Source organism: Schistocerca gregaria, chromosome 3 (assembly GCF_023897955.1).
Source record: "Schistocerca gregaria isolate iqSchGreg1 chromosome 3, iqSchGreg1.2, whole genome shotgun sequence".
Classification (NCBI taxonomy): Eukaryota; Metazoa; Arthropoda; class Insecta; order Orthoptera; family Acrididae; genus Schistocerca; species Schistocerca gregaria.
This window is the reverse complement of record NC_064922.1, coordinates 738,230,941-738,258,165: the sequence shown is the minus strand read 5'-3', so window position 1 is coordinate 738,258,165 and position 27,225 is coordinate 738,230,941. Positions and strand designations below refer to the sequence as shown.

General features: G+C 39.5%; 1 protein-coding gene across 2 annotated transcripts in view; it reads right to left on the bottom strand.

Annotated features, from left to right (window-relative positions):
* Window positions 1-5,052: 5,052 nt before the first annotated feature.
* Window positions 5,053-27,225, bottom strand: part of LOC126353815 (calcium and integrin-binding family member 2-like) — a 63,093-nt gene continuing 40,920 nt past the window's right edge. The window contains exons 5-6 of one of the 2 annotated variants that reach the window (XR_007565210.1): window positions 10,742-11,500; window positions 5,053-9,225 (exon numbers count right to left, since the gene is read on the bottom strand). Coding sequence is in view for 1 of the 2 variants with exons in the window: in XM_050002927.1 (XP_049858884.1) it covers window positions 11,390-11,500 (111 nt within the window). In the remaining variant the exon portion in view is untranslated. Of the gene's footprint in view, window positions 11,501-27,225 lie in introns of both variants that reach the window. The other variant, XM_050002927.1, reaches the window with a different exon arrangement.

Here is a 27,225-nt window from a genome sequence, read left to right as displayed (position 1 = left end):
TGACAAATTCCTCTTACACATACAGGTACGAATTGTCCCTCCAGAACATTCTCACAGTCCCTCTAGCTTAAACCCCCTCTAGTTCCCATCTTAAGCCATTCCCCTCTCCCCTTTCTTGCTCTGAATCTATTGTCTCCTGTAATTTTCCCTCACATAGCTCTCCAGCAACTGTTCGCTTCCGCAGCATACCTAAGCTACACATGTCCCCTGGTTAGAGTTTAAGAACAGTCATTTTGAGGCATCCAAACAATCCTTGATTTTGAATGTTGATCTCCTAGCTAACTGCACATCAACTATCCCTGATGTGAGACACACCAACATCCCTGACTATAGAAATGGCGTTTCTCAGAGCCTATGGATGAGGCCCCTTGGACCTATCATCTAGATGTGCCAGATTAACATAGAAGGAATAAGTTTGGCTAAACACCAAGCATTAAGTAACATTTTATATAGTGACAACATCTATCTGGTTGCAGTTCAGTAAACACTCACTGAAGATGAAGATCAACTTAAATGGAGAGGTAAGATCCCAGGTTACATGAAGTTGTTGTCAAGATAAGACAACTGTCAGTGACAAATGTGTACAAATCACCTGCCTCAAGAAGTCCTTCCCTACCTTCCACACCCAACCATATATGTGGGATATTTTAATACCCCCCCCCCCCCCCCCCCCCTCCTGTGGAAATACAGGGCAGCTGATGGAAATGGTGAGTCTTTTATTAACTGGACAGATGATAACAACTTGTTCTTAGTTTTTGACCCCAAGGACTGAGGAACATACAGGTCAGCAGCTTGGAGAAAGGAATACAACTAGTGTCTCTGCTTTTTGCTGAATGGTAAAAACCAAACACAAGTAAGTTCTACAAGACATGAATTAACAGACATTCCTCACATCCAACACCATTCAGTCCTGATCAAAACTGGAACTATACCACTAATAACAACCATGTGATGCCCAAGGTGGAATTTCAGACAAAGTGGAATACATACATAGAGAAACTTGATAAATTCTTGGGATGGATCCATCCAACAGCCAATAACTATCACAGAGTCATAGGTGCCATTAAAAGTGCAGCAAAAGCAACTGTCCCAAGTGGGTTCTACAAACAATATGTACCAAGCTGGGAAAAAAGTGTGAAAGCAAGTATCAAAATGCCTTGACAGTGGACACCTTGAGATTACAGACAACTTGCTGAACAGCTTAACAATGTTTGGTGAGAGAAATGGGTCAGAATCGTAGAGTTGTGTGATTTCAAAACATCTGTTAGAAAGACCTGGTCTCCTCCGAAAACTAGGTGGAGCTAACAAAATACATTGAACTCTACAGATTGCAGCTCCCACACAGGCTACATCCAGAGCTCCAATGGACAAAAAACATACAAGAACAATGTGCTACGAACGTTGGAGCACACTTAAGACAAGTAGCTTTTCTTTGGATCAATATTCTCCCAAATTTACCATTATCGAAATCAGGGATGCGCTGAATAACATCGAGGCAGGAAAAGCATCTGGACAGGCTGGAATACACCCAGAATTCCTTATTCACTGTGGGAAGCATGCCAAAAAATGGCTTGCAGAGTTTTATACAAATGTAATGACAACAGGAAGCAACAGAAAATGAAGAATTCAAAGGTCATTGCACTACTTAAGCCAGGAAAACCAAGTGATCAGCCAAAAAGTTACAGACCAGACACACTGCTCAATGTCATACAGGCTGCTGAAGAGTTTCCTATATGACTGAGCCCAAAAATACTGGAATCAATCCCAGGACGAACAAGCAGGATTCTGACCTAACAGAAGCCTGACTAAGAGCTTCCCTTAAAACCTTTTTGGAGGCAGGGTCTCAGAAAAAGCAAAAAACATCAACTGCATTCATAGATCTGAGAAAAGGCTATGAGACTCTCTGGAGACAAAGGCTATTGTATAAACAAATTCAAATAATTTCATGCAGCAATATGTCAAACTACAGACTGATTGATAAGAAGCTTGGTGGGAGAGAATTTAAAGTGTTTACTAGAGCAAGAAAGAGCTCCACCATGGTACTTGAGAACAGGCTACCTCAGGGGTCAGTCCTAGCCCCATCATTCTTCAATGCTTACATTTGCAACATTTCAAACACATAATTTAGGAAATTTGGCTACGCAGACAACTGGGCCCTAGCTGCACAACATGGCTACTTTCGCAAATGGAGACTGCAGCAAAACTCAAACAAGACTGAAGTATGATGCTTCCACCTTTGCAACCACTCAACAAGAAGAAACCTCAGTGTTATCTTTGAAGGGAAGTGCATTAACCATAACAGCTACCCCAAACATCTAGGAATTACACTAGACTGGAAGCTCTATTACAAGCACCATCTGACAAAGACTGCAGGCAAAATGAGGACAAGATACATCATCATCCATAAATTATGTGGCACTACTTGGTGTTTCACAGAAAACATGCACTCTGCACATCAGCGTTTGGGCTAGTCTATTCAGTGGCAGAATACTGCTCTCCAATATGGATTAATAGCATGTACACAAGCAGGATTGATGTGGTTTTAAATGATACTATGTGCATCATCAGCGGTACAATAAAATCTACCCCTACCTTATGGCTGCCAACCATGAATCATATACCACCATCAGAGATACGATGAACAAAATGCAGAGGATACAACATGGTAATTAATAACTCTCACCTGCCCATACATGATGATACAGCTGACCTGAAGCACAGGATACTCCAATCGAGAAGACCACCACTAATCACTGCCAAAGAGATGACAAACTCCAACTTTGACCTCCACAAACTCTGGTAAAAACACTGGTAAGAACACTGTCCACCAAAATTCCAAAGCTTCATGATAGATGAGAAACTGCTCAGCTTTAACCAGTCACACACAGTGTAGGACACTTTAAACCACATATGCACTAGCCCCAGAAGAAGTGCTGATGCCCTCTACAAATGGGGAAAGATACCAACTCCAAATTGTGAGTGCATGCTGGAAAAAAAAAAAAAAAAAAACCAATTCAGCACATAGTGGAAGAATCCCAGTTCAAGTTTACAAGGGAACCTTCATCGACTTCCTAACTGCAACAGAGGAGGCTATCAATTATATTCAGTGTCTGGATGTCAATTTGTAATTAAATTGTAATCTACTCTATATTCTCTCTTCTCCTCTACTCTACCCCCAATCCACCCCTCCCTCAGCCCCCACCCCTCCTTCTCCCCCCCCTCTCTCCCCCCCCCCCCCTCCCTCCTCCACCCTCTGTGGCATATGATTATGTGATTGTTATCATAATTAATTCTCATGTTTACATTGCTGCTGAGAGCCAGCTATCTTTCTCTCTCCTGTCTCCCAAATACTTTCCTACTTCTCAGCATGTCTTCCCCAAACCAGTTGCTACAATACCCTACACCCATACGCCCTGACAACTGCTATTTAACAGCATAAGAATAGGCATTTAAGTTTCTATTTAAACTAGAAGTAGTTTAGTTTAGTATTTCTAAAGGTAATTAAACTGTTTTCAGAAGCTAGAAGAGCATTAATCTCTGACAATTTAAAGATAATAACAGAAATTTCATGTCCATCTTAGAGCTATAAGGAATTTCAAGAATAAATATAAATACAAGATGTTTGTAAACTGAACTGTTTAAAACAGTTAATACTCTTAATAGACCTGCATCAAAGTGAATAACTGGTATACGGGTCAGTACTGCAGAATCTACTAGGTGCACCTTTTTTAATCACCCAAAAAAGTGCACAGCATAATTACTGTATAATGATATTATGTAACTGACAACAACAATTGGTTTCCTATGAGCTGCATTTCTCACAACTACGGACTAAGACACAAAAACAATATAGATTTTTACCTCTTTGTCTAGGGTTCAGGATGTGATTCTGTATTTTGGTGCAAAGATCTGTTGCAGAATTTGTACAGACAAGGGGAAAAATATTAGGAACCCCCGTCATTTGTAATGAAATGGTTCAAACGCCTCTTAGCACTATGGGACTTAACAGCTGAGGTCATCAGTCCCCCAGAACTTAGAACTACTTATACCTAACTAACCTAAGGACATCACACACATCCATGCCCGAGGCAGGGTTGGAACCTGCGGCCATGGCGGTTGCGCGTTTCCAGACTAAAGCGCTTAGAACCACTCAGCCACTCCGGACAGCAGTCAATATTAAAATGTGTTGGAAAATACTGAATATTTAGATTTGAGAACTGTAAGTTTCTATTAGCAGAATGTCATGTCAAGTAATAATGTCCATTTTAAATATGCTAGTACTCTTACAGCATATAGATAATTTCTGGCAATTATGAGTGTACTCACGCAAATACTAAGAAGTTGACCAGCCCGTGCTTAGTACAAATAAGAAGGTATTATCATTTCCCCAACTATAGATTTTTAAGATTATTATCTTATGTTCTTTTACAGACTTTTTAAGTACAAATAAAAGTTAAGAGATTAATTTTTGAACTTTCTAACTACTACTTTTCTCTGTTACTATTGTACCTTGACTCATTCCATATCTCTGAAGGTTCTCTCTCATGATTAGAGCTCCAGAATATATTCTAAGAATAAATCAATGAATGTATTTATAACAAGCTTATTAAAAGTCTCTGTTGTTTCTATTATAACATTGTGAATCTTTCTGAGCCATTATCATCTTCATCGATAAATATTGAAATAAGGCATATTTGGATAACATGCACCTCAAATCTGTTCTGTGTGTCATATTGGAGGAATGTAAATGATTATTGTCTGAAATAGATGCAAGTAGAATCATTTGCTTTTTTTTTAGATTTTGTAAGCCTTGTCACAGTACACTGCTGTGATAATTATTCTGTATAGTACTGAAAGGCTCTAGTCTGTTGACCACTCAAAATCCCTTCTTACAGAGATATAAAAGGTGATTTTATATGTGATATTGTTAATACTCCATTTATGGACTTAAAGCCATGGTCCAAGACATAATTTTCTACCTGTTTAATCCTCTACTGTTGGAGCATTCATCGGAACTTTGACTTGGAAAGCTGTAACAGACTCAAAACAAGCTCAGCAAGCCAAACTATTTATTTGTTTAAAACAAGGCTTTACATACTGGATTAACAACGATGTATTTCTACTAGTGTTGCTCTATTCACAATGATAATTGTGGAAATTAGTGCTATTTGACCACCATGATCATACAAACCACTTGTTATGGAGCTTAAAGCTATTTCTTAAAATACAGTTGAGTTTAGTAATAAATTATCAGTTGCTGTTGCGGTGTATCATAGTCTTGTTGTGGATATTACTGTGGAAAATAGACAAAAACTGGGAATCAGTAACTCTGCTCCCCTCATCACTACCATCTGAGAGTGAAGTTGATTGGGACTGAAGTCTTTCCTGGTGGACATTTCGAAAGAAAAAATTCTAGTGTTTCACCCCCGATGTATTTTGACATCAAACTGAGATTTCCTCTTCTGGTAACCATAATGCTAAGGTACTGGCACAATAACCACTGCACATGTATTTGATCCCTCCCATGAACCATGGACCTTGCCGTTGGTGGGGAGGCTTGCGTGCCTCAGCGATACAGATAGCTGTACTGTGGGTACAACAACAATGGAGGGGTATCTGTTGAGAGGCCAGACAAACGTGTGGTTCCAGAAGAGGGGCTGCAGCCTTTTCAGTAGTTGCAAGGGCAACAGTCTGGACTCTGACCACAATCTATTGGTTATGAACTGTAGATTAAAACTGAAGAAACTGCAAAAAGGTGGGAATTTAAGCAGATGGGTCCTGGATAAACTGACTAAACCAGAGGTCGTACAGAGTTTCAGGGAGAGCATAAGGGAACAATTGTAAGGAATGGAGGAAATAAATACAGTAGAAGAAGTATGGGTAGCTTTGATGGATGAAGTAGTGAAGGCAGCAGAGGATCAAGTTGGTAAAAAGACGAGGGCTAGTAGAAATCCTTGGGTAACAGAAGAAATATTGAATTTAATTGATGAAAGGAGAAAATATAAAAACGCAGTAAATGAAGCAGGCAAAAAGGAATACAAACGTCTCGAAAATGAGATCGACAGGAAGTGCAAAATGGCTAAGCAGGGATGGCTAGAGGACAAATGTAAGGATGTGGGGCTTATCTCCATAGAGGTAAGATAGATACTGCCTAAAGGAAAATTAAAGAGACCTTTGGAGAAAAGAGAGCCACTTGTATGAATATCAAGAGCTCAGATGGAAACCCAGTTCTAAGCAAAGAAGGGAAAGCAGAAAGGTGGAAGGAGTATATAGAGGGTCTATACAAGGGCGATGTACTTGAGGACAATATTATGGAAATGCAAGAGGTTGTAGATGAAGATGAAATGGGAGATACGATACTGCGTGAAGAGATTTACAGAGCACTGAAAGACCTGAGTCGAAACAAGGCCCCCGGAGTAGACAACATTCCATTGGAACTACTGACTACCTTGGGAGAGCCAGTCCTGACAAAACTCTACCATCTAGTGAGCAAGATGTACGAAACAGGCGAAATACCCTCAGACTTCAAGAAGAATATAATAATTCCAATCCCAAAGAAAGCAGGTGTTGACAGATGTGAAAATTACCGAACTATCAGTTTAATAAGCCATAGCTGCAAAATACTAACACGAATTCTTTACAGATGAATGGAAAAACTAGTACAAGCCAACCTCGGGGAAGATCAGTTTGGATTCCGTATAAATGTTTGAACACGTGAGGCAATACTAACCTTACGACTTATCTTAGAAGAAAGATTAAGGAAAGGCAAACCTACATTTCTAGCATTTGTAGACTTAGAGAAAGCTTTTGACAATGTTGACCCGAATACTCTGTTTCAGATTCTGAAGGTGGCAGGGGTAAAATACAGGGAGCGAAAGGCTATTTACAATTTGTACAGAAACCAGATGGCAGTTATAAGAGTTGAGGGGCATGAAAGGAAAGCAGTAGTTGGGAAGGGAGTGAGACAGGGTTGTAGCCTCTCCCTGGTGTTATTCAATCTGTATATTGAGCAAGCAGTAAAGGAAACTAAAGAAAAATTCGGAGTAGGTATTAAAATCCATGGAGAAGAAATAAAAACTTTGAGGTTCGCCGATGACATTGTAATTCTATCAGAGACAGCAAAGGACTTGGGTGAGCAGTTGAACGGAATGGACAGTGTCTTGAAAGGAGGGTATAAGATGAACATAAACAAAAGCAAAACAAGGATAATGGAATGTAGTCGAATTTAGTCGGATGATGCTAAGAGAATTAGACTAGGAAATGAGACACTTAAAGTAGTAAAGGAGTTTTGCTATTTGGGGAGCAAAATAACTGATGATGGTCGAAGTAGAGAGGATATAAAATGTACACTGGCAATGGCATGGAAAGCGTTTCTGAAGAAGAGAAATTTTTTAACATCGAGTATAGATTTAAATGTCAGGAAGTCTTTTCTGAAAGTATTTGTATGGAGTGTAGCCATGTATGGAAGTGAAATGTGGACGATAAATAGTTTAGACAAGAAGAGAATAGAAGCTTTCAAAATGTGGTGCTACAGAAGAATGCTGAAGATTAGATGGGTAGATCACATAACTAATGAGGAAGTATTGAATAGGATTGGGGAGAAGAGAAGTTTGTGGCACAACTTGACCAGAAGAAGGGATCGGTTGGTAGGACATGATCTGAGGCATTGAGGGATCACCAATTTAGTATTGGAGGGTAGCCTGGAGGGTAAAAATCATAGAGGGAGACCAAGAGATGAATACAGTAAGCAGATTCAGAAGGATGTAGGTTGCAGTAGAGATGAAGAAGCTTGCACAGGATAGAGTAGCATGGAGAGCTGCATCAAACCAGTCTTGGGACTGAAGACCACAACAACAACATGTATTTGATAAAGGTACCGCCATCAGTAGTGTGTGTACATGGAACCTTTGCCCATTCAACATGTCCAGTGGCATCTGGCTTTCATAACTGTGCTGTTGCAAAGTAATTAACAATTTCATTGCAATGTCCCATGCTTTTCCTGATGTAATCATTATCCTTTCTCATGAGATTTCATGGAAGATAGGTTTCACAGCCTCCTTCATGATACTTTCATAACAGGGTAATATATGACACTATTGAAGAATGAGGGTTTACAATGAAAACCATTCCTGTTTTCCTCTTATTCCTAATAAAGAATTGCTTACCTTGGCACACAGGGGTCTAGTGTTCCATTAGTATTTGTGTTCCTCTGGGGTGTATCTCATCCGCAACTACCACTGGCAAAGATACAAAATTTTTCCCCATTCCAAAATGGGACTGCATGCACTCTGAGAGGTTGACAAAGACCTTGTCGATGGTGTAACTGTGTCATACTTTTGGCTTTTATGTATGGTATAAAAGAGGCAATAAAAAATTCAGTTGTTTAAGTAGTTAACTTGTTTCCCTTAGTATTATCTCAAGAGAATCAACATCAGGGGCCTAGCAAGACTGAACTCAGTATGTGAATTGTGGTGAACTGTTCATTTCATATCCTATGATTAATTTTCGTGCTTGTAACACTACTATCACTGAAATTATCTACAGTTTTGTCACTATATAAATCAGTGAAATTCTACTTCAAGAAATAAGTTTGTATTTATAAAAGGAGTTAGTTTATATATAATATAAGAGTTTGAAAATATGTGAAGCATGGTGTGAAAACATTGCCCATCACTATGAATAAAATGCTGTCCAGAGTGACAAGATATTAAATAGGTATTTGATAAGAAAGTAGCATTGTTCAATTATGTATTACAATTAAGAGAAAATTATAAAAGGGTTTGGTAACTACTCATCATCAGCAAATTTGAGTGATAATGTTACAGCAGTAAATTACTATTATTCTTACATAAATAATTTATAGAAAAAGTAACTAAATAGTATTAATAATAACATAGCAAAAATAAGCCTAAAGTAAAAAGAATCTAATGTTAAATTAATACAGTTGAAATCTATTACTGTGTCTTACACAATCAGTTACTACATACATAAGGGTGTTTTCTTTCTTTCATTTCCTTTAAGCATTTTCAGATTTATAAATTAATGTAGAATGTTAAACAATATTCTCAGGCATTCAAATAAGATATTTTTTGTTTACATATGACAATATTAAATAAAAATTTGGGGCTATTTTGTATTGTGAGGACTGATTTGTAGTATTCTTGATTTTTTGTTAGACTATAAGTGCTGCATTTGTATACACTTCAAAATATTGGTTAATGAAACCTCATGCTTCTAGAGTATAAGAAAATATTTGCTGATTGCCAGTTTTAAGAAATAAAGATAATTAATGTAATTCTTGTTTTACTTCATTGAGCTTAAATCTCAACCATTAATTTCTTTGAGTTCCTTTTGATAATCTTTCTAGACACAAGTGAAGTAACAACACTTCTGAAAATATGTGAAGCACGGTGTGAAAACATTGCCCATCACCATGAATAAAATGCTGTCCAGCGTGACAAGATATTAAACGGATATTTGATAAGAAAGTAGCATTGATCAATTATGTATTACAATTAAGAGAAAATTATAAAAGGGTTTGGTAACTACTCATCATCAGCAAATTTGAGTGATAATGTTACAGCAGTAAATTACTATTATTCTTACATAAATAATTTATAGAAAAAGTAACTAAATAGTATTAATAATAACATAGCAAAAATAAGCCTAAAGTAAAAAGAATCTAATGTTAAATTAATACAGTTGAAATCTATTACTGTGTCTTACACAATCAGTTACTACATACATAAGGGTGTTTTCTTTCTTTCATTTCCTTTAAGCATTTTCAGATTTATAAATTAATGTAGAATGTTAAACAATATTCTCAGGCATTCAAATAAGATATTTTTTGTTTACATATGACAATATTAAATAAAAATTTGGAGCTATTTTGTATTGTGAGGACTGATTTGTAGTAGTCTTGATTTTTTGTTAGACTATAAATGCTGCATTTGTATACACTTCAAAATAAGGGTTAATGAAACCTCATGCTTCTAGAGTATAAGAAAATATTTGCTGATTGCCAGTTTTAAGAAATAAAGATAATTAATGTAATTCTTGTTTTACTTCATTGAGCTTAAATCTCAACCATTAATTTCTTTGAGTTCCTTTTGATAATCTTTCTAGACACAAGTGAAGTAACAACACTTCTGAAAATATGTGAAGCATGGTGTGAAAACATTGCCCATCACCATGAATAAAATGATGTCCAGCGTGACAAGATATTAAACGGATATTTGATAAGAAAGTAGCATTGATCAATTATGTATTACAATTAAGAGAAAATTATAAAAGGGTTTGGTAACTACTCATCATCAGCAAATTTGAGTGATAATGTTACAGCAGTAAATTACTATTATTCTTACATAAATAATTTATAGAAAAAGTAACTAAATAGTATTAATAATAACATAGCAAAAATAAGCCTAAAGTAAAAAGAATCTAATGTTAAATTAATACAGTTGAAATCTATTACTGTGTCTTACACAATCAGTTACTACATACATAAGGGTGTTTTCTTTCTTTCATTTCCTTTAAGCATTTTCAGATTTATAAATTAATGTAGAATGTTAAACAATATTCTCAGGCATTCAAATAAGATATTTTTTGTTTACATATGACAATATTAAATAAAAATTTGGAGCTATTTTGTATTGTGAGGACTGATTTGTAGTAGTCTTGATTTTTTGTTAGACTATAAATGCTGCATTTGTATACACTTCAAAATAAGGGTTAATGAAACCTCATGCTTCTAGAGTATAAGAAAATATTTGCTGATTGCCAATTTTAAGAAATAAAGATAATTCATGTAGTTCTTGTTTTACTTCTTTGAACTTAAATTTCAACCATTAATTTCTTCTTCACTTCCTGATAACAGGTTATTTGAAATAATAGCTGGTACAGTTTCTTGGGATGACAAAAATCATTGCTGTATGTAGCCTGCTCCATTGTGGAAAGTTAAACACACAATCTGAGGATTGGAAAAAACTACATGAAGTGATCTATCTCAAGCTGACCTCTGCTTCTCCTCTGTTGCTCATAATACATTAGATCTACAAGGCTCTTTGGAGAGATTATGAAGCATGTTTCAGGTCCCAAAATCTTATTACTGGCATACACTGATCCATTAAAACATATATCCATATTTCCAAGCTGCACAGAACTGCAGGTATTGATCATAATTTAAAAATTAAATAAATTATTTTTCAAATGGAGCTATGTTCATGTCTTATAACTTTGATCCCTGGTGCTATCATTACAGATAACATCTTACCTCACATTATTACTTCCTCATATTATACAATAATGACACATTTATAATTTTTCTTCTTGCTATTAATGCCAGCACAAAAAGGTTACATTTTACTCAGTATAATGCTACAGATATCTATCAGAGTCTAACTGTAAAGCAGCTGGAGAATTCAGGCAATTTCAGTGCTAAATGGACAAAATCCATAGGTGAAAGTGCCCCACTTTGAGAAATGTCTGCTTCCTTCAAAACCTGGAATAAAAGAAAAGTATTGAATAGTAATGAACCTTTGTGCATATTACTGAACTTGATGACTGTTAGGCTACCCTTTAGCAATCTCACGGCAAGATCTTAAGGTTTGTGAAATGACTTTAGTGTGTAGGTGATGCACCAGATTTGTAACTGTATGCTGTGGATGGCTGCTGTAAGTGCTATATAGGCATTTTAGTCTTTATGGGTAAAGGGAAGAATGCCAGCACAGAGTCTGCCCCTCTGGAATAGTGCCAAAGGGGAGCACTGAATTTAACATTCTCATTATTTATTACAGTACAAATTGCTAGAACTATAATTTAAATTCCTGACATGTCTTGTGTGTGAAAATTAAATGGATTTCAAAAAAAGTCATGAGAAGAATAAATCACAGTTCACTCATCCAGCAAAGAGTCATCATTATCAATAGCATCATATGTCCATGTTCACCAAAACATTCACTAATTTTTTAGACTATGCTGGATGAATCCAAACTTCACTGAGAAAATTTTAGTGGTTGTTCAGTCATATTTTCTTAGTATTTTCATACAAGGCATCACTGGTCTCTAAGGGCTTGTTACAGAGTAATAACCTAACTATGATTAATTTGGTTTGTTACACCAATTATTTTTTTTCTGTAAAAACCCTTTTCAACAATGAGAAAGTATGTTACAGTATATGCTAATATTTTCCATTCTAACATTCGAGGGCCTCGTTTTTTCACAGGCATCAAAATACAGATAATAAACTATTGTGATATGGTTCTCATCATTGTGGAAAAAATCCAGCACAGTGTCGTTGTACCACTGGTCCGTCAAATGTCAGTCAATTCTTCATCATTAAACCTAACTACACTGCTGTGCATCATTGTTAATGTACAACCAACACTGACAGAAAAATAAAACTCAAGACAGAATTGAGCTGTGCTGAATGCAAGCTTGAGGGCAAAGAGTGAAATGAATACCATTGTTAACAGCAAGTACCATGAGAAAGATGATAAAAGTTGTTTGCAAACAAGACACAGTTACATACTTTTTACATTTGTCCTCTGCTTCAGATAATATCAATGCAATATCTCGAATCTCAGAAAAGTTATGCATGGTTTTTTTCACTTAACAGGACTGACTAACAATATAAGTGGTTCCTTTTTTCCTCACTAGTGCATAGCACATTTGGCTTACTAACAGTTGAGATATGAAGTTTTCTGCTTAATAAAACAATACAAAGATTTTAGTTTTATGTAAATTGAAGGCAAAGGGTGGAGAAAGGGAAGAATGATGCACTATGTGATCAAAGGTATCCGGAAATCCCAAAAACAAATGTTTTTCTTATTAGGTGCATTGTGCTACCACCTACTGCCAGGTACTCTATAATAGCGACCTCAGTGGTCATTAGACATCGTGAGAGAGCAGAATGGAGTGCTCTGTGGAACTCACGGACTTCAAAAGTGGTCAGGTGACTGGGTGTTACTTGTGTCATATGTCTGTATGCGAGATTTCCACACTCCTAAACATCCCTAGGCCCACTGTTTCTGATTAGTTGAAGAGGGTTGTAATGTGTAATAGGCAGACATATATCCAGACCATCACATACAAATTCCAGACTGCATAAGGATGTACTGCAAGTACTATGACAGTTAGCCAGAAGGTGAGAAAATGTGGGTTTCATAGTCGAGTGGCTGTCCATAAGCCACACATCATGCCAGTAAATGTCAAACAACATCTTGCTTGGTGTAAGGAGCATAAACATTGGACAATTGAACAGTGGAAAAGCATTGTGTGGAGTAACGAATCATGGTACACAGTGTGATGATCCGATGGCATGGTGTGAGTATGACGAATGTCCAGTGAATGCCATCTGCCAGCGTGTGTAGTGCTAACAGTAAAATTTGGAATCAATGTTGTTATGGTGCGGTTGTGTTTTTCATGGAGGGGGCCTTCACCTCTTGTTGTTTTGTGTGTCACTATCACAGTACAGGCTTATATTGATGTTTTTAGCAGCTTCTTGCTTCCCACTCTTGAAGAGCAATTCGGGGTTGGAAGTTGCATCTTTCAACATGATTGAGCACCTGTTTATAATGCATGGCCTGTGGTAGAGTGGTTACATGACAATTACATCCCTGTAATGGACTGTCCTGCACAGAGTCCTGACCTGAATCCTATAGAACACCTTTGGGATGTTTTGGAATGCCTATTTCTTGCCAGGCCTCACCAACCGACATTGAGACTTCTCCTCAGTGCAGCATTCCGTGAAGAATGGGCTTCCATTCCCCAAGAAACCTTCCAGCACCTGACTGAAAGTATGCCTGTGAGAGTGGAAGCTGTCATCAAGGCTAACTGTGGGCCAACACAATACTGAATTCCAGAAATATTGATGGAGGGCACCACAGACTTGTAAGTCATTTTCAGCCAGGTGTCCAGATACTTTTGATCACATAGTGTATCAGCTGCATCAAGATTTTGTCCAGCTTGTTTCACAACTGCATATTCTGCATGGCGTCTGTTCTTTTTGATATGTCCAAAAGAAGAGACATCACATATTTATCTAATTTTAGTTTTAGTTTTGAGATACGAGGCTTGCATTCCAAGACAATGATAAATAAATGAAAGAAACCAAACAAAATATAATTACTCTGTAACAAGCCACTGGAGACCACAAGTAAGTTATACGAAAACATTCCAAAAAATTGTAGAACAACCTCCAAAATTTAATTGTTGGGATCCAGTTTCAACCCGTATATAGCATTAATTTAGAGAGACAAATTGTAAATTAATACCACAGTTTAAATGATATTCTTTACTAATAATTTACTTTGCCTGCTAAAATTTTATTTAAATCTTAACAATGAACCCTGTACATGAATCAAATTATTGTTTTAATAAGTGCTCACTTATGAAAGAAGACAATTGTCATATATGTGTGTGAATGTATTAAAACAGAAAGAAAATTACTTTTAATTATTTTCCCCCTTTGTCCATTATATCACTTTTATGAGTAGGCTGAATATGACATTTATAACAACTTTTACAACCTCCTAACAATACTAATTTCATTGTAAATCAGGCACTATTTGCTGCAATACTTGCACATAAATGAGTTTCTGATCAGTTAACATTTTCTGTTTTGCACAGGATCTGACAAAAAAGAAACAAGATTGCTCAGGAACTGTACATCACACCATATTAGTGAACAGTAGCTATTATTACTTGAACTATTTCATTATGCTGTAACAAATTTCAGTTTAATCATGTCAGCAGATGAGCATTGCATTACTGATGTGTCCTTGCACTGGAAGGCTGAAACTGCCCTGCTCCTGCACAACTTCATAAAAATGAAACATAGGAATTTTTGGAACAATAGAGGTAACAAAAGCAGATATGTGAACTCAAATGGCTCTGTTTTGAAGGTGAGCACTGCTAACTGAACATAAACTGCCTGACAAAAAAAAGTGAAACATCAATTAGGGGAGGAGAAAACAAAATAAAAGATCATGGATTGGCAGGGTACAGGATGTTATTTCAGTGATTATAAATTTTAGTCAAATTTACAAAGACCTTCGCAGTGTGAGCTCACTTATCAGTGTGATGCTGCACAGCCTGTGACCTGGATGTCTGCACTGATTCAGTTGGGAAAGAAATCATAAAGTCATTATACCCTTTCCTGAGGCAAGCTAGCCCACAACTGTTGTAACTGGTCCCTGATATTCAGGATACTGGCACTGAGACAAAGCTGTCATCCAAGCTGGTTCCATGCATTCACAAATTTTCTATTGGGGACAGATATGGAGACCTTGCTGGCCACAGGTGTACCTCAAGATCCTGTAGATAGTTCATAGATACATGCCATATGTGGATGAGCATTGTCTTGTTGAAAAAATAGTACCATGATATTGTCATACGAGAGGTTAACACATGAGAAAGTATGATGTGTGTGACTTGAAGTCATTCCTACAGCTTTACACGTTATGATACCAGGAACAACACTTTTGCGTCTCTCCAAAACAATGGAAAAATGAGACCTCTACCCTGATCACAACCATACAAGCCAATGATGGTCATTTGGGGTAGCACAGAAATGCAATTCATTACTGAACACAATGTGACACCATTCATCAACAGCCCCTGCTTCCTGGTCATGACAGTATTCCAAATGAGGCTGTTTCTGTTGTGGTGTTGATGTCAGCCTACACATGGAATGATGCTTTCCTAGCCTGGCTGCTGTTTATCTCCAATCAATGGTTACTCATGCAAAACTCAGCATGACTTTGATATCCTGTCAACCATGAAGGAAGGACAATAAGCAGATTCCATAATCATAGAGTTCCAGAAAACATTTCACATGGTGCCGCACTGCAGACTGGTGTGACATGCATGTTGTGTGGGGATAGTATTGACGTGCTTTGTAGGGCACTTACAAGTTAGGAGAAAGAAACAATTTTCCAGCCTCCATTGTTTAGGCTGTCTGGCACAACAGGCATGTAGTAGTACCAGTTCATGTTGTCAGCCTGCTTTGAATTACATCATGGGAGTAAAGGATTGACAAGCCCTTGGCAAATAGGCTGTGAGCATGAGAGACATGTTGTGTGAGTAGTAGCAGCCTGCTTTATCAACCTTGTTTTTGTAGATGAGCACTCCTAGGGGAAAGGTGAGATGGATACAACAGGAGATGGTGAGAGGGTGGGGGCAGGAGGGGATGGTTAGGGAGAAAGGGGACAGGAAGTGTTGTGTAGGGAGAGAAGTGTGCAGGAGGGAATTTACAGAGAAGGAGGGGGTGCGTGAGATGAACAAAGCGAGAGGGGAAGGAGAAGGTGGATCAAGAGATGTGCACATTCAATGCAACATACATGCATGAAACCGAAGCCATGGGGAAAATGCTAATCTTAGTTATATAAAGCTGATAATTTGTGTGTGTGTTCAAGCACTCCTTTCAGGCCCCTGGCTCAAATCTAAAAAACAAACTTCTGCTGTCCTGAGAAGCAGCTTTGGGGGGAGGGGGGGGGGGGGGTATAATGTTCTTGCACCAATACTAATGGAGGTCAAGACATGCAATATTTTTAAGGCCCTGCCATAAAGACTATCCTGCATGACAGGTATGATGTGTGGGAATAGCGTTGACCAGCCTTATCTATCTTTTTTGCATGACAGCCTATACAGCTCCTGACATGTAGACTGTCAGGCACAACAGGTGTGTTGTGGTGTAGTAGTATTAGCCTTCTTTATAAGACTGCTTTGCATGGCAGCCTATACATCATGACAAAAAAAGGGATCCAAGCCCTTGAAATGTAAGCTCTGCTGCACAAGACTCATATTGTGGGAGTAGTACCTGTCAGCTTTATCGACATCATTTGCAAGGGTTTCATGTGCATATGGGCATGCCTGGGGAAACAACAGAGATAGACAAAAGAGCAGATGGTGAGAGAGATGGGCAGAATGGTGTGGATAGAGAGAGGGAGGACAGAAGGTGTCGGTTAGAGAGAGAGATGTGTAGGAGGGGAAGTACAGATTGGGAGGAGGTGGTTGAGAAGGACAGAGAGAGAGTGGGAGGAACAGACAGACCAAGAGATGTGCACATTATATAGACACATAAACCAATGCTGAAACAACCATATTAGCATGTGTCTAGCCTCCATGGATGGCAATGCAAAGTACTGACTCTGGAATACAGTTGATTGTACAGATGGCAAATGCCATCTGCATGTGTTATGCCACATCTGCTCAACCTGTTCCGGTAGTTCTGTAAGAGTTGTTGGTTGACGAGTAACATGAGTCACTTCTCATCCCATCATATCCCATACATGCACAACTGGAGACATATCCAGAGAGTGTGCTGGCCAGGGAAGTTACTGCATGCCTTCCAGGGCACATTGAGTTTCATGGCAGTGATTGGGCAAGCATTATCATGTTGGAACTACACATAAAAAAAAATAGATATCCAAGTGAAATGAAAAAGAAAAGACTGAACTGGTTTACAGAAGAGCAAGCAAAACGTAAAGGAAACATACATATGCTGTGCCAAATGCATAAGCAAGCCGCTACCCAAGGGCAGAACAGAGCATGAACATTGATAGGTAATATCTGAAATGTAAAAATTTCTACAAAGCTAACTTTCTTCTAGCAAAAACGTGAGCAGTGGAAAACTATATATAAAGGGCTCCCAAAATGTAAGGCAGCATGGTAAATAACAAAACAAGGAAATACATCAAAATGCACAGAAACAGCTCTGATTGAACCTGAGGAATTAAATGATTACTTTTTAAACTCAGTTAAAGAAATAAGTAACAGTATTAAAGCAACAAATTCATCTGCAATGGACCTTGTTAGAACACCACTGCCTGTTAACCTGGTATTTCAATGGAGGGCTGTCATACTTGCTGTATTATAAAAGCTGTATCCAAATTTTCAGGCTCTAAAAATATCGACTGTTATTGGTTATCGAATAACATCATTAAAAAGCAATACACTCAATCACCAAACCATTAACTTTTATTTTTAACAAATGTGTGGAATTTGGAGTTTATCAGGTGCACTTAAGGTATCAAAAGTTGTCCCAGTTCTTATAAAAGGGGACAAACATCTTCCCCAAAGCTACAGACCAATCTCCATTGTTCCAATATTCTCAAAGATAATTGAGGCACTGATACATATGCAAATAAGCAGCTTCTTTGAAAAACACAATATCCTATGTAGCAATCAGTTTGGTTTTTGCAGGGGGAAAAACACAACAGGGGCCATCTTGGAAATCATTGACCAAACCTCAGCAGTTTTTGAAAACAATTACATGGTATCACTGGTAATACGTGACCTAAGCAAAGCTTTTGATTGCACTTCTGTCGATGTACTTCTGAGGAAACTAAAGTTTTATGGGGTGATAAGTTCTTTTTTAAGTAACAGAAAACAATTTGTAAATAAAATAGAAAGAAGCTTCCACATGGGAAAAATATATTAAAAACAAAGATTCCAAGACTTACCAAGCGGGAAAGTGCCGGCAGACAGGCACATGAACAAAACACACAAACACACACACAGAGTTACTAGCTTTCGCAACCGATGGTTGCTTCTTCGGGAAGGAGAGGGAAAGACGAAAGGATGTGGGTTTTAAGGGAGAGGGTAAGGAGTCATTCCAATCCCGGGAGCGGAAAGACTTCCCTTAGGGAAAAAAAGGACAGGTGTACACTCGCACACACACACACACACACACACACACATATCCATCAGCACATACACAGACACAAGCAGACATCTGCTTCATGCAGAATCTTGTTTTATCATTGAAGATTGCAGCATGCTATTCCATCTTCCAAGTGATTTTCTGATGGCACCAGTCAAACCATGTACATCGATCCTTTGGTGTCAGTGGCAAATGGCCTAATGGTGTGCTTGACTATAGTCCCATTGCTAATAATTGGTTTGCAACAGTTCATACAGATGTTTGTGGGCTCAGGCCCTCTTATCTGTGCTGTGGTAGCTGTACGATCTGCCACCAGTGCCCTTAGAATATGGTGATCCTGGCAGGTGCTAGTGCTGCATGACCCCTGGCACCAGCATCATTGCCCAACTGCTGCAGCATTTTCTCCTAAAAGACCATACCACCACTCAGAAGGCCTCAATTTGACTGCTTTGAAACTCACTGGAGGAAGCACAAGTGCATCTCCATGGCATGGTTGCCTGCTTACTTCTCACATTTGCACCACATTGAGCCTTCTAGCTGTGAGCATTCCCTATCAGAGGATAGACACAGATAGCACTCTGGCAGTATGGCACTACGCTATCTGTTGGCAGATGATATTGGAACCATCATCACTACATCTACTTTCCCCTAAGTACCATATGCTATCATTAGATCAAAATGAGCATCATCTTTCCAATTGTACTATTTTTTCCCCAGTACTTATATAGGTAGAGAAAAGAAGAGGACAAGGAAGAGTGGGCGGAGGGAGGGAGGGAGGGAGGGAGGGAGGGGGAGAGGGAAAGACAGAGGGGGAGAGGTAGAAGAGAATGGATAGGGAGAGATGGGGCAGGAGGGAATGTACAGAAAGGGTAGTGTGAAGGGTATAACAATGCATTGTCCAGGCCCCTGGACCAAATGTCACTAACACAAACTCCTTGCCCTGAGAGGATCAAGATACAGCCATGAATTTTCTTTAATCACCTGGTGTATGGGCTGCCCTGCACATCAGGTGTGTGTTGTGGGAGCAGTATCGACCTACTGTCAGGGCAGACTACACATCAGAGGCAAGAAATGGTTTTCCAGCCCCCGGCATGTAGGCTGTCCAGCACAGCATGCTGTGTTGGAGTCATATAAGACTGCCTTGCACAGTGTTTCCAAGCCCTTGGCACATATAGACTGTGTTGCTTGAGGGGTGTGTTGTGGGAGTAGTATCAGTCTGCTTTATCAACCTCTTTTGCAGGGTCTACATATGCAGATGGTAATTCCTAAGGGAAAGCTGAGATGGACAGATGATGAGATGGAGAGAGAGAGAGGATAGGATGGGATGGAGAGGGAGAGAGGAGGCAATAGGGGATGAGTAGGGTGAGAGGGGCAGGAGGAGATGTAAAGACAGAGAGGGAGGGGGATGAGGAGACGGACAGAGGGAGAGGGTACTGGACGTGTGTGACAGATTGAGGGGATGGTTGGAGGAGAGAGATGTGGAAAGATGAGATGGACTGAAACCAGGGTGAGGTGATGATGGATGCAGAGAGAGAAGAGGAGAAGATGGACCAAGAGATGTGTGCATTATATGTGACATACATGTATGCAGGTGAAGCTGCAGGGAAAGGCCTGCTATATATAAAGCTGAGTGTGTGTATGTACATATGTGTAAGAACTTCTCCCAGGCCCCTCAACTGAAGTGAACCAAATTTGACACACAATCTTCTTGAGCTGAAAGAGGAGGCTTATTAACTGTGTAGCACTAATATTTGAGGAGATGCAGACATATGTGTCTTTAGGGACGGGGAGATGGGCTGATAGCTGGTGTAGCCGTCACTGCCAAATGTAGATGTTGATGTGCGGTGGAGGAATGTTGGACACAGATGGAAACTGGCAGGATGTGCCATATTAAAAATCAGCCATGATCTCCAAGCACTTTATTATTCCCAGCTACAGTGCCGTGTTCCTCTCTGTCTGCGTCACAGGGTCCCACGATGCCGAGGATGCCATTTCACTGTCTACAAAACAGCTTGGCACAGAAGAGCTACGTTAGCGACCCATGTAATGTACTACAGAACAGGCGCAGCAGATTTATGATGATGTCAGGATGTGCCGCAGCCAACTCAGCAGCCTCTGTCTCCGTTGCCTCAGTGCCGCTCGTGGGGAGCTGCAGGGTGGCCCACTGCGTGCACGGTAGAGAGCCATCGAGTGGCCCACCACTGGCTGGCTACGGACTCCACTTTGCCCTCAGAGCGGTGAACCAGAAACCCACTGTGGACTGGAACACTGATGCCCCATTGGCTGCTGCACATAGCCAGTGGCGCGACATGCCCCACCGTCCAGGAGAGCTGCCACACTTGAATCCCCTAATTAGAAAACTGTCACCTATTTATAAGCACCTCTGTTTTGATAATGCAGTGCTCTGAGTCATGTACTCATAACACCTAGGTAGGCCAGTGGGCCCCTTCTGCCTGTAACTTGCGCCATGCTAACTGCCGTGTTTACTTTTTTCATTGGTTCTACAGCCCTGTGGCCTCCTCCTATTTTGCAACCACTGGTAAGCTTAACTTACTGGCCACAACCGCTCAATGTGTACTATCATTGTTCTAGTTGGCAGCTGAAGCTTAACATTAACCTCATGGTGAACTTCTTCCTTTTCCCTTTTGGCATATAGGGGCTGGACAGCATTACTCATTGCCCTACTCTATTGGGGTAAACTTCCTTTCTGCTTCGCTGTGTCTTCCTGCCTTTCCAAAGCCTTCGAATTCACCTTTTGCACCCATTTACAAACATCCCAAATTGTCCTTGTGAACTGACATACAGATTCACCGATCCTTCCTTTCTGTAGCTTCATTAGATAAAACAGTGATGGCATTTTTCACCCGTACACTACCTCAAATGGAGACAAACTGGTATTGGTATGGACTTTTGCATTGCACGCACATACAATATGCTTCAAATACTTGTCCCACTGACGGTGATGAGCATCCACATAAAAACTCAGCATCCTCCTGATTGTTCTGTGTACTCGTTCTGTCCTTTGATTAGCCTATGGATGCAACATGGTCATCCTCAGCTTCTTTACAGTCAACAATTTACACAGTTCCTTCATTAAATCTGACATGATGTTGGTACCTTGGTCAGTAATTATTGTCTCCAGTACACCAAACTTCAAAATCCAGTTGTTTATTAATGCTTGTGTGACCATTGCTGCCTGCTGATTTGGCATAGCCACCATCTCCACATACCTTGAAAAATGGTCTGTTATTGTCAGAACAAATCTGTTCCCTGATGGTGTTCAACTGAAAGGTCCTAAGACATCAGTTCCCAAGATAGAAAAGGGACATGTCGCTTCCAGCAATCGTTGTAGCTGTATCCGTTTCTGACTCAAATCTGCTCTCTGCATACATGGTATACAATTCTTGACACACTGATCCACATCTACTTTCCTATCTCTCCACGAATACATCACTCCTCTCCTATTCATCACTCTACTCCCACCATGACCAGATAACACATGATGATGTGCTTCTTTTAAAACCTCATCCTCAGCTTCACGGGGAATACTACCCTTGGCCCTAACTTTGTTTCCCTGTACAGAAGACCATCATACATATTAAATTGTGGCTGTGTCCAATCAATTTCCTGACTAAGAACACACCCTAATGCTTGATTCGATGCATCGCATGCTAGAATAAATTCCTTTTCAAAACCTGGAAACACAAGAACTGGACTTGATGTTAACATTTCTTTCAGTTTGTCAAACGCTTTCTGACATGCTTCTGTCCACTCAAATTTCACACCCTTTCATAACAATCACCTCAATGGCTGTGCTACATCTGCAAAACCCTTCATGAACTTTCAATATAAATTGCAAATTCTGATGAATGATTGCACTTTATTAACTGTTTTCAGCTCTTGAAAATCCCTTACAGCCTGTACCAACCTTGGATCTGTTTGCACTCCATCCTTACTGATGATATGACCTAAATATTTCACTTCTTCCAATGCAAAATGACACTTCTCCAGGCTCAATGTCAAAATGCTGCTCTTAACCTCATAAAGACTTCCCTTAACCACTGTCTATGCCGTTCCATACTACTTGAAAACACTGTTGTCCTGGGAACAACACATAAAATATAATAGTATCAAACTGTCTAGAGTAATTTATTTATTAAAGTGTCTTATAAAATATGTATCAGCAGCCTACGTTAAGACTTCGTATTTTGCATTCTTCCAAAGTATCATGTCATATGGACTTGTTCTCTGGGGAAACTCAAGCCATGTTCAAAATATATTACTTCTGCAGAAGAAAGCAATCAGAGTCATTACATGTTCCCAGCATAAAGCACATTGTAAGCCCTTGTTCGCCGAACTCAAAATAATGACTGTTATAAGTCTGTACATATACCAAGTGTTAATCTATACAAAAAATAACCTACATGAAGTAAAACGTAGAAATAATATCCATGGCCACAACACAAGGAAAAACAAGCCCATATATACATCATACTGTAGACTAGCAAAGACAGTCAATAGCTATGAGCTAGTGGGCCATAAACTATTTAATAAGCTTCCGCAGACAGTACAAGATCTTCCAGAGTGTGAATTTAGGAAAACATTAAATAAGTGGCTTGGTTCCAACCCCTTTTATGAATTAAAAGAATTCTTTGACTGGGACATTGAATTATAAGTAAATAATGCTTTATTATTCTGTTTATTAATGTAATGATTGTGCTGTACAAAAATTTGTCTATTGTGCAAAAATTTGTCTATTGCTGTAATGGCCTAACAACAATAAAATTACCTTATCTTATCTTATCTTATAATGTCATCCAAATAGACAAGACACTGCCATGGTTTCAAACCCCATAACAAACTGTCTAGCAACCTCTGAAATGTTGCCAGAGTGTTTTCCAACCAAATCGCATTCTGGTGTACTGGTAATGGCCTCCAGGAGCAGAGAAAGCAGTTTTTGGACAGTCTTCTGGAGCCACCTCTAACTTATGATAACCACTTGTCAAATCCATCGTAGAAAAGTACTGGAAACGTCCTAAGTGATCCAAAGTCTCCAATATGTTTAGAATGGGGTATGCATCCATTACTGTCTTATTATTGAGGTATCGGTAGTCACAACAGAATCTGTATTTCTTAGTTCCGTCCATAGATTCTTTAGCCACAACAACAATGCCTGCTCCCCAACAACTATTACTATGCTGTATAATACCGTCCAAAAGCTGGTGATCAATGAAATCCTCCACAATTGGCTGCAAATACCTCAGTATTCTGTATGGTTAATGGTAAACATATTTCATTCCCTGTTGGTATCCTATGTTGAACTAATGGAATTGCTGGTAACGGCCCTCACGGAAAAAACAAATCCTTAAATTCCCACAACAATTCTTCCATAAGCTCCTTTTCTCCTCCTTTCAAATGCTTAACTTTGTTACGCAATGCAATTCTATTGGGAGTTAGTGGTTGATCGCTGTGCCTACCTCTCAAACACCAGTCTTCATCATCTGGTACATCCAAAATCGCAACTAAAACTTCTTTTCCCAAATTCACGTCTACAGTGCTAAAATTATCCACATTCACAGGGACTACTCACCCGTCACATTGCTCTTGTATGTGTACAGTACTATGTTTCACAAACAACCTAATGGATCCAAAACTTCATTATCCTCCAATGGTTCAATAACACATACCATACCCACAGGTAGATTTGAATCTACACTTACCCAAAGCGACTTCCTGGTGCCACTAGACAAACACTCATGTGAATTAAGCCTTAATGCTAATGTATGCAGCTCAATTGGTTTCTTCATTACTCTGAATGCCCCTCATGACAGCTCTGCATTGACAGCAGTTCCCCTAGCTGAAATAACATTCTGCCTAGTTCCACAGTTGGTTGTCCAAGGTCAATTTTGACATGATGTTGACGCAAGAAATTTACTCCTAGGATCATGTCATAGCCCTCGCTTACCCATGGTACTGCCTCCAAACATACATTAAATTGGACTTTCCCTATGCAAAATTCAACTGTCCCTGACCCCAAAGGTGTGACCTCCATATCCCCCACTCATCGCAGCCTATAACATGGTGGTTCTAACTTCCTTCATCCCATTAAAATCTTAGTAGCCACTGACACTTGTGCCACTGTGTCCAACAAAATCCCAAACTTTTTAGTTCCTATGGATCCTACCACTGAACATTCCACCTCTGCATACGTCTTTGTAGCATTGAAATTAAATGGGAGCTCACTCAGGTGGGTATTAGGCCCCCCAGCTATTTAACGGTTGTCCATCTCTACTAACTCCACTTCTCCATCCTCTATGTTGCTGATTTCCACCCCTTCCTCAATTTCTCAGTAACTGGGTACATTGCCTCTGCACATGTCCCATACGACCACACTCATAACATTTTACACCCACTGTAAACACTGTTTGTCTATCACATACCCCATTGCCATGTCTGTTTCCTCACATTGGATTGCCAGCAAAATGGCTGAATATAAATCTTTCGGAGTCTCCTCATGCACTTTCTGTGCCATATGCACCAGTAACCCCTTCAAAAATACATCAAGTGCCCTTTGCTTGGCCTCCTGCAACAGAACACCATTTGCTTCATCGCTCTGACCCCACTCGTTAAGTATTCTCATTAATTTCTCTTATACTGCCTGCAAATATCTCTCCCATCTCGCCCTATCTCTTCATCATTGTACTCAACCTCTCTCTAAAGTACCAAGCGCTAGTCTGTTGCTTGTACCTCTGTAAAAGCCCTTCCTTTAACTGCTTAAACTGTTCTGCCTTCCTTAAGGCCTCAGTACACCTTACATATGTTTTTATTTCACCCGTTAATCTAATCTTGGCTACATGTAACAACTGTTCATCAGACCAACCATTCATCACAGCTGAAGTTTCCAAGTCCTCCACAACAAATGCATATCCTCAGTTGCCTTGCCAGAAAATGGAATAATCAAATTCATGGTGGCTGGATCAATCTCCTCCTGTGCACCCTAGGCAACAATGACTGATCAGACGTGGTTCCCCGCTCAGTCCTAAGTGTTAATTCACTTCTCAACTGCGTATTGTCTGGTGTTACTTGTGCTACCTTTTCTTACAAAATCCATACCACTTCTGGTTCCGACACACCTTGCATCCTTGACTCTGCCATTGTGTTGCTTTTGTTCCCAGTTAGTCACACTTCAACCTATAAAATCCCACAGAAACAAAACATTTAACTACAAAAATAAACTGAATTCCTACAGCTCAGTATCTCATCTTACATTTTAGGAGGAGATAAATAAAACATCATACTCAACCCAATACAAAAGTAATCAAATGCCACGAAAAAAAAAAATTACTGCCCCAATTGCACTAACACTTACTCTGACAACACAAAGAAAGAAAATGTCCAACACTCAAAAAGAGAAATTGGTCAACACTCACCACATTTTGTGACTGTAATGCACACGGCAGGCTCGAACATTGTACTGTACAGATGACGCCCACTATTCTGACACCAAATGTAACTATCACTGCCAAATGCAGATGTTGAGATGTGGTGGAGGAATGTTGGACTTGGATGGAAACTGTCAGGATGTGCCATATTAAAAATTGGCCGTGATCTCCAAGTACGAGGGTAATCCCAAAAGTAAGGTCTCCTATTTTTTTATAAGTACATAACTCTGTTTGTGTGGAAGTTGGTCACACTGTTATGAAGAGTGCCTCATGCGCTGTGTGTAAACATGTGCACACCATGCTGAGGCCCTCAGTCTTGGATTGGTAGCTGTTGAGAATGGAGCTCCCATTGGATGTTACAACCAAGCGTGAATTGCACGCAGTTATTTGGCTTTTGAATGCAAAGGGCACTACACTGAGTGTCACCAATTGACAGAAGTGTATGGTGAGTTGTGCATGGATGTCAAAAATGTTTATATGTGGTGTAGAGAGTTTGCAGCTGGTAGGACCGAAATTCATGACAAACAAAGGAGCGGGAGACCATCAGTTTCTGAGGAGACAGTGTTGGAGGTTGAGCAAAGCATGCGTGAAGATCAGTGGATCACCCTGGATGATCTCTGCACATTGGTTCCTAAGGTTTCCTGAAGCACCGCTCACAGAATTTTAATGGAAACATTGAACTACCAGAAGGTGTGCGCAAGATGGGTGCCACGCATGCTGACTGAGGACCACATGCGACGAGTTGATGCTTCCCGCACATTTCTTCACCACCTTACAGCCAAAAAGGACAACTTTCTGGACTCAATTGTCATGGGTGACAAAACCTGGGCATAGCACTTTTCACCTGAGACCAAGCAACAATCACGCCAGTGGCAGCATCCTTCATTGCCAAAGCCGCAGAGCTGGCGGTGAGCTGGTATGACATGAGCATACAAAAACTTCCACAGCATCTACAAAAATGCATCGACAGAAATAGTGATTATGTCAAAAAGTAGCTAAATGTTCAATCTGTAAACTGATGTAAATCATTGTAGAAATAAACAGGTCTATGTAATTATAAAAAATAGGAGACCTCACTTTTGGGGTTATCATCATATTTTATTATTCCAAGCTACACTG